This window comes from Merops nubicus, unplaced genomic scaffold (assembly GCF_000691845.1).
Source record: "Merops nubicus isolate BGI_N331 unplaced genomic scaffold, ASM69184v1 scaffold7562, whole genome shotgun sequence".
NCBI lineage: Eukaryota > Metazoa > Chordata > Aves > Coraciiformes > Meropidae > Merops > Merops nubicus.
Window position 1 is genome coordinate 23,791 of NW_008594226.1, and position 8,996 is coordinate 32,786.

At 48.9% G+C, this 8,996-nt stretch overlaps 1 protein-coding gene across 1 annotated transcript; it reads right to left on the reverse strand.

Moving 5' to 3' along the window:
• Positions 1–7,043: 7,043 nt before the first annotated feature.
• Positions 7,044–8,389, reverse strand: ARC (activity-regulated cytoskeleton-associated protein). The gene has a single exon (XM_008935687.1). The coding sequence runs from the start codon at positions 8,291–8,293 to the stop codon at positions 7,079–7,081; it is 1,215 nt and encodes a 404-aa protein (XP_008933935.1). The 5' UTR covers positions 8,294–8,389; the 3' UTR covers positions 7,044–7,078.
• Positions 8,390–8,996: the final 607 nt, after the last annotated feature.

An 8,996-nucleotide genomic window follows, 5' to 3' on the forward strand; every position in this document is an offset into this window, starting at 1 on the left:
AAAGACATGAAACAATTATTAGGCTCAAATCTGGAAGGCTCTGGAACAAAAGTGGAAACTTTCTGAGTGAGGCTTTTCCCAGCTTCATCTGTCTTTCCCTCTTCCCTCAGTGTCCCCATCCTGATCATCTCCTTTCCCTGTAGTTTGGCCACCCCATCTCTCCACACTGACCTCTCCTTTCCTCATCTCTCAGACCTCTTCCACTGAAGCAATCTTGCATGGCTGAAGCTCTGGGATTGGGCCATGTGGGGATGGAGGAGGAGGAGGACAGATTTTCCTCTAACTCTTTAAAAAAAATTTAATTCCCATGGTGTAGAGTGGAGTTCTGCCCCCCTCTACTGGAAGAGCTCAGCACCTCCAGCTGAGCAGCTCTTGCTTTTGGCTCTGTGAGGCACAAGGGTGGTCCTTGCAGGAGACCCAGCCCATTGGTCATGTTCACAGACCATAAAAAGTCTCTTCTTTGCCCAGTTTCTCCTATGCTGCCTCAGAATGGGATGCCACTGGCTACACCCCTGTTGCTGGTGTCTGCTCAGTGCTTGGTGGCACCTCTTTGCTAAGGACACCAAGTCAGAGTTCAGCTGTGGACCCAAATGACATCCTCAAAGCTTCTTTCTCACTCTTGGCAAGAGTTTGTGGTTGAGTGAGCTGTAAAGACCTGCAGACACGAGAGTTAGCAACGGTTCTTTAGGCATCTTTGGCCATCAGACCATGTTCTGCCTTTGCAACCTGAGCTCAAAAGGGACATCTGGGAGGTTCATTTGGCAATGCACATCTAGTGCCTGTTGTGGAAGGAATGAGTCCATCTGCTTCTCCAGCTGACCTGCTGTCAAGAGTGAGTGTTGGGCCAGCCACTAGTCAAATGAGAGCTTGCTCTCTATTAACTCCTCCTGGAAGAAGAAGAGAAAGGGGGTAAAGGAGGGAGTTATGGATTGGAAAAGAGAATTTAAACTGCTTTAAGGACAATAATAACAATAAAATGAAATAAATACTAAATAGACATATACAAAATCAATATTAAACCCAACCCCCCAGTTGGCAATTCCATCACCATCACCACTGATGCTGTGGAGCAGGCACTGGGGAAATCCCAGACTGGACTCTGTGGGCTCCAGACTCAGACAGGAACTGAATTTAGAAGCTGGATTCAGGAACACGTGGATTGGGATCAAAGGCAGAAAAGACAGAGTCCTCCTTGGACTCTGACCACAGAAGAAGAGAGTTTGACCCTTGTGAACCACCAACTTTATACTGAATATGACACAGATGGAGTGGACTATCTTGTTGGTCAGTTTAGAGTCCCCTCTCCTGGCCCTTCCTCTCCATGGGTGTAGCCTTTTACCTTCTGCACCCCAACGTGGTCTAGATGACTTAACAGTGACCTTGGTCTGTACAGGAGCAAGTACAATCTCAAGAGCCTTTCTTCAACCCTATCCTTGGTAGTAACTCTAAACATTTAGTGTTACCACTTCTAGAAGCACACCCTGCCTGCAAGTCTGCTGTTAACTTCAGAAAGTGCAATTAGTTAGAAAAGATTGAGCTGAGAACTAAAATCACTGAAGAGGATTCCTTCTCTTCTGACTCAAACCAGGACACTACCCAAGTGTTGGTTCCACCAGCTGCATCACACCCTGGGCTGTTGGTCCTAACACCCTCCTCATTGAAGAGAGACCAGGGATGGAGCAGGGATTGGGGGTTAAATACACCTGAGTGTAAACCCTTTTCAGCAGAGGAGGGATTTGCAGAGGCTGAGCACTGCCCTCTGTCCCTCTGTCCCTAGGGACTGAAGGTCTTTGGGGTCAGAACTTTGAGCTCAGCCTAGTGCAAAAAAACTCATTTCAATTTAAAATGCTCTGAGCTGCATCCCTGCCTAGTTCCTTTCCTCCAGCCCTGACCCAGGGGAGTTTTATAGGTTAAAAAACCAAAGGAAAGCAGAATAATGCTGCTGTAGGGGAATGTGCAGAGGCAGAGCACTATCCTCTCTCCCTATGGACTGAAGGTCTTTGGGGTCAGAACTCTGAGCTCAGCCTAGTGCAAAAAAAACTCATTTCAATTTAAAATGCTCTGAGCTGCATCCCTGCCTAGTTCCTTTCCTCCAGCCCTGACCCAGGGGAGTTTTATAGGTTAAAAAACCCAAGGAAAGCAGAATAATGCTGCTGTAGGGGAATGCATCAGGTAGCAAAGCACTAGTCTGAGAGTAGCTCCTGGGTCTCTGTGCTGCTGAGTGCTGGTTCTTCTGACAGCTGAAGGGTCATTAGATATCAAGTAGAGCTGATTCAGGCGTAGAGTTTTCTTTACCTTGCCTGAGCTCTTCCATGCTTATTACTTCTCAAGCGTGGGTGGGAATGTGATTTCACTCTGTTTCAATATCCTTTCTCTCAGTTGTGCCCTGCACCACCCACAGCCCCCCAGGGGACCATTTCCCCCAACCTCATGGGCTACATTTGACCCATGTGAGATGCTAAACAACCCCCTTGAAACACCTTCATATTTTTTATATCCAACCCCTTGTCTTCAAAGGCCCACTGCATTTCATTTTTATGTCAGTCATTTCCAGCTTTTGTTGAAGATTTCATGAGTCAAATAAGCCCAAATGACTGACAAGACCAAATCTTCAGAGGGCAGTAGATACTTGAGTCTCCCATGAACCAAAGCAGAAAGCCAGGAAAGCAAGACACAAGGCAATTGTAGCAGATATTTCAAAGTTTTATTGTATAAATCTACAAAAGGCTTTGCTACAGTAGGAAATAGAGTGTAGCACTATTCTATTGACAGGTTCTAGTGGCTTGGTGTGATCTTGTAACTCCAACATGACACATGAGGAATAAACTGCCTGATACAGTCAGATCCAGGGCAAGTGATGTCGGCTTACAAAGACCTTTTGGCTTCAACCCCTATAACCTGTAGTGGTTCAATACGTTTGCCTTTTGTACAAGGTTGTTTGAATTAATAATATCTCTAGTAAAAATAAAAACTCTAAAGTAGTTTTGTCAGAGTCAAATTTAAAATTGCCTAAGGAAAAAAAAGTTGAAATGTGGTTGAAATCTGCTAAAATTTCACAGGCACAACACATACACACTTCATTCACATGGCTCTGCCCCAGGAAAATAAACTACCAGTCCTTCCTGGAGAGGCTGGTCATAGAAACTAGGGTGCTACAAGTAAAGCTCCAATCTGCTAGGAGCAATAATGGAAATAAAATCAGGCCAGGAGATTCAGTTCTGCACACTCCAAAAATTCAGCTGAAAATGTATAAATCTCAGGACCAAATGACCAAACAGCACAGACAGGCTCATTAAAAAGGCAGGAAAGTCTATGGAAAACTAAAAAAATGCCTTTTGAGGCAGTCCAGTCCCTTGAAAGAGACTGAGGAAATTAAGCACCTCAAAAATCAAACATGGTTTCGACCTGGAGGTGATGCCTGTGAAGTTTGTCTTTCCATGGTTTGATGTAATTTTCCAGTCCTGGACATTTTTTGCTGAGCATTGTTGGAATGTGCTTTAGGTTCTGTGGGCTGAGTTCATATGTGACATAACAGCACAGAATTTGGTTAGGTGGATTGGATTGCTCATCACACACACACACACACACACACGTGCATACCCGGGACAGTTGGCTCTGGAAGAGAGAGGAACCAACTGGACCTTGTCAGCTGAGATGTGAACCAAAACTGTCTTGCTCAACTCACTCGAGCTCTTGTCCTTTGAACGCCTTTTGCCCTCCCTGGGTCTGGATGGAAACAGCAGTGCCCAAAACCAGCACAAGAACCCCAGTGACTCTGGCCCATGCAGATCCAGGAAGAGCTTGCTGTCTCCAAAACTCTCCTTTCTGGCAAGACAGTTGGCTTAGTTGTGCAGGCTCGAGCAGTTCAGACAAGCATCTGGACCACAGGATGCTTCTCCAAACCTCCAGAGCCCTTTGAGGTTTGAAACTGATACCCGCATGAAATGAAGCTACCCTCAACTCAGGAAAAATGAGTTACAGCATTAACAGCATGGAGGGTTCGTAGCCAAGGTAGGGTCAGTCATTTGGCAAAGTTAATCAGGAAAGTTTGTTTTTAAATTGATAACCTAGTGAAGAATTCTTGAGGTGAGTTCCAGTGGCCCCAAGTTGCAGAGGTATGGTATCATCTCCACAGACAGTCCGTGCAAGCCCAGCATCCTTGCTGTCCTCAACTCCCAGATTTGGCTCTTCTGTTTCACCTCTTGGTTTCTCTTCTTGTCCTCAACACGTCCATGCTTGGAGCTCCTGGACCAGCTCAGACTTTTCTTCATCCTGTTGGAAAAGGCTTCCCCATTTTGTTCTGCTCCTCAGCACCTTGAAAGTGGTGTTGCACTTCAGGGGAGGCTCTTTGGTGCATGGTTTGCCTTCTCTCTTCCTGCAGTACTCCTGGGAAAGCAGGATTCTTGGATGCAGAGAAGGAAGCTCAGCAACAGCAGCAGGGACCTCTGGGAGAGAAGAAAAATGCAGCAGCTCTGATTAGATGTCTCAGGTGGAGAGTACAGGGGATTTCTCAGGAGATGGGGTTAAATTCAGCTGTACCCAGTAGGTATCTGCAGCCTGGAGCTCCCACTAGGTATTGGTGTCTAAGCATCTGCCAGTGGTCCAGCAGAAAGAAAGGCATGATGTGCATTGTCCCTAGAGCATTAATTTTTGGGGTTCATGCTTGGGTCCCTACATCAAGAAGTTGAAATCTCCCCTCTGTGGAGGTGCCAGTCTATTGCACCCACTGGGGCTGAGGTCTCAAGACCAGCACTGAGTTTTGTACCTGGGCTATTAAACACCTCGGGTCAGGGCACTGAGGAGGCTAAGAAAGGCCCACAAAGGTAGGAAGAGAGGTAATTACCTGTACCAGTCCATCCTTCAGAGAGTGGATCCAGCAGTCTGTGGCTGGAGCTCCTGACAGCAGGTCTGATGTGGAATCCTTGGGTTTGGAGCTTTTTCCCCTTTGGCTTTCCTTCTGAATCTTGAGCAGTGGGAAAGCGGTTCCTTCTCCGAGGAGGATCTGAGTGAGTCACTGTAACCAAGAGAAGATAATGCTTGTAATGCATGGCCAGCTCATCCTCAACAAAGACACCCACTCCCCCACCACTCATCCCAGGTCATTAGTGAGAAACGCTCCCTTCCCTCTGCAGATACAACTGCTGCCAAACTCACTCACTCTGAACAAGAGAGGAGCCCACAGCATTCCTCAGACTGACTCACTTCTAGCAGGGGTGCAGAGAAGACAGACACCTCCATCTCCTTTGGGCTGTGCATGGACCTGTGATGTGTTGTCATAGCTCAGGACTCAAGCCTGAAGCTTCATGGGGCAGGGACTTGGGCTAGTCTAACAAAAATCTTTCCATTTCCTCCTCATATTAGCTGGAAAGTGCAAGAAACTGTCCTGGTTGGAACCTTTTCCTAGTCACTGTCCTTTATTTCCCTTTGGCTGGGTGTCCCTTCCCCTTTCCCCCAACCCTAACCTGTCACAATGCTTCATGTCCCAGTTCAGATTTTTTTGTTCCTACTGGGCAAACTATGGCTAATTTAGGTCTGAGGGATGTCAGAGTGTTGTCTTACCTTCAGCCTCTCAGGAGGAGGCACACCAAAGGCCTTTCAAGCCTCTGGTGCCACAAGTCACTGCTGTAGTAGTGCCAGGAGCATCCCAGGGGCACTTCTGCTGCTGCATCCCCGCTGCATCTCTCGCAGAGGTGGTGTTCAGTCGGTCTGGTGGTGAATGCAGATGATGCTTAAGACTTCTCCAGCCTCAAGAAACTTTCAAGAGCCAAACTTCCTCAGCAGGTCTTACAACAGTTTCATCTCCAAGTCCATGAAGCAAAGCAAGGTCAACGCTGAGCATTGATGTCTCAACATGGAAAATGTCCCAGAGTCCAAGCTGGTCTCCATCCAGAGTAAGATGTTGCAAAAAGTTTCTTCCCAAGAGTATTTGGAGTCTGTCTGTGTGAGCAGAAGCTGTTTGTTGTCATGCACAGGCTGAAACTGTGCTGGGGCACACAGCTCCTCTCTTCACTTCTTTTTTGCTTTTACATGGCAAAAGCTCTTGTTGTCTCCATGCTTCAGCATGGGCTCGATTTGCTGCTCTGGGGATCTTTTGCTTTGGCGTTTGGATGTGTTTGTTTGTTTCATTCAAAGTAGAAGGATTTGTTTCCCTTACCTCCCCCCCCACCCTCCTAAAATAGCTCTGCTGTCTCCCCTCTCCACCCCGACATCCTTTCTTCTCTGAAAGGAAGCAGACTACCCCTTCCATACAGGAGCTCAGAATTTCATTTGAAGCTCTGTTTCCTGCTGGATGCACAGACTAACGGGCAGAGAAAGGGTGAAATTTGCCTCTGCACTGCAGTGTCCTCGGCTGCAGTGAGCAGAAACTAAGACAAGAAGTAAACCAATAAGAGCCTCTTGAGAGGAAAAACATTAAAGCAGGTATTAGGTGCAGTGAAAAGAAAACCTCTAGAAATAATCCAGATTCTTAAACTTTTCAGTTCCTGGATTTCATCAGATTTCATCCTTAAATAAGAGATTTTAAAAAAAATATATATTTAATCCTTTAGAGCAAGTAAAAACATGAGATTGCCAAGTGAACAGAAGCCCAGTGGTAAATCAGAAACGGGCAAGGGTCAGAAGAAAGGTGTCTCCTCAGGACAGGGACACCTCTTCAGAAGAGAGAGCAGAGGAGGAGCAAGAGAGATCCAGATGGGTAGGAACCCTCAGCCAATTGCTGCACTCGTATGAAGTCCTTGAGAGCTGCCAGTGCAAAGCAGCTGCCTCAGAAGTTGGGAATTGTCTCTAGTTGCTCGGTAGGGATCTCATAAAATTGTCCTTTCCCCAGGGTGGTGGGAGCAGTGTCTCCAACACCACCATATTGCATGGCTCAGGTGAGGTGGGCAACCACAGCCTCAGGTGCCTCTCCCCCATCGCCTCCCTCCCCCCACAAGCAAAGGTAAGTCCTCTGCTATGGGCTGTTGGACTGAGCACACCTCATGTCTCGTCTCAGCCAGAACCTCTCTCCGAGGAGAAGCTCCTTAAATATGCCCCCTTCTCCCTTTCATGGAACCCAGACTGCTGCCTCCCTTGGATGATCTCATATGACAGTAGCTGGGGGGCTGGGGGGCTCTGGTTGAGTCCCGTTGCTCGGCACGGGACTGGCCGTGGTTGAGGGAGGCACGCTCTCCACAGAATCTCCTGATGGAATCTCAGGGGTCCTCTGTGGGCTGGGCTCGTCAGAGTGGTCCATGTTGCCTTGGACCTCCTTCCCTCTTTGGATCAGCTGCTCTAAGGTCTTGGGCAAGGGGTAACTCAAGAAGCGTTTGAGTTTGGGCTGGAGGGTGCCTACCACATACTGGATAATTTCCTCCTCGTCTGCATCCACATAGAGGGTCTGGTACAAGTCTCTCTTGCGCCAGAGGAACTGGTCCAGGGGCTCCCCCTCTTTCTGAGGCAAATCCAGCTCCCTTTTGATAGCATCCCTGGTCAGAGTCCCCTCACTGTACTGCAGGAACTCCTTCTTGAACTCCACCCAGTTCTTCACAGAGTCCTGCTTGTATTCCCACCACTTTTTAGCTGGGCCGTTCATGTGGTTTTGGATCTGAGACAGCCAGTACTCCTCTGTGCCACCCACCTGCTTTAAGTATTCCTCCAAGTGGCTCAAGAACTCCCGGGGATCCTCAAAGACTTGGGTCTCCACCGGGGAGGCTGGAGCATCCTCTGACACAGAGACCCACTGGTACGAATTGTGGCCCTGAGGGATGCTGGGCACCTCCCCAGGAGGAGGGGTCAGCGCATACATTTGGCTCATATCAAGGGCATAATCATAAATCTCCCCTTCACTTGGCCTTATCTCGGGTCCTCCCACCCCAACGGACACCGTCTGCTTGCCCTGGTCCCCGGGGCAATATTTGCCCCCCATGGACTCCAGGCGGTCTGCCCACTTCTCCAGACGGAAGAAGACCTCCTTCCAAACATTCATCTCTCTCTTGACCCACCTTTCCAGATGGGCAATCGTTTCCTGGCATCTGGCCAGGCAGGCCTTGATGGACTTCTTCCATCTTTGGTTATCAGTTGGGACGTGGTCCTCTAAGTTATTCTCTAACTTCCCCACTGATTTCTGCAAGCCCTTCAGCTCACGCTCCACCTGCTTGGAGACCTCAGACAGGAGGTGCCGGTGGGTCCTCCTGACGTGCTCCAACATTTCTGCCCTGCATTTCCCTATCTGCAGGATCACATTGGGCTTGTTGGCCACTCCACGGTGCCCCTGGAAGGAGTGGATGCCTGCATTGGTGACATTATCCAGCTGCATGGCTCCGACCTGCCGTGCGAGCGTCAAACCCGGGCAGAACTAGGTTGCAAGCCCTGGCACTAGAGCTGGCTCCCAAAAAACCCCACCACAACACTCCCCGAAAAGACACACAGAGACTTCTAAACCCCCCTCAAAGGACTTTCTGACACAAACACACCCAAATCAGATATCACCCCAGAGCGAGCTGTTCGGTCCCCGTGGATTCCAGAGAGAGTTGTAGCAAATTTCTCCCGGTGCCCAGGTGGAAACGCCGCTCTCAGGGTGTCCCAAAGAGAGTCAGGATCCTCCAGGAACAAGACGAGGAGTTGACCAAGTCGTCCAGCCCCACACGAGTGCCTGCTGCCTGCTCGTCCGGAGCTGAGAAGCTTTGAAAGGCTGAGACTCCTCGCTGGAGAAAAACACACAGAGATGCACACCGAAGCTGGAAGCTGCTGCAAAAATCCCCTTGATTTCTCCTCGGGTAAAACTTGGCAAGTCAAAAACGCTTTCGCTAGAGATGCAAAGAGCTGCTTCTCCTCCCTGGCTGAACTGCCACTAGTCCAGGCTCTTCCATCTACTTATACCCCACACAGCTCAACATGTGGGTGGTGCCCAGCCTCCTCTCTCACTCTCAGCTCGCCGTTCATTGGAGGAAAAGCGAGGCCGGTGGCTGTGGCAACCCAGATCTTGGCAACCTCCCCTCGCTTCCCACCCCCTCCCGCAC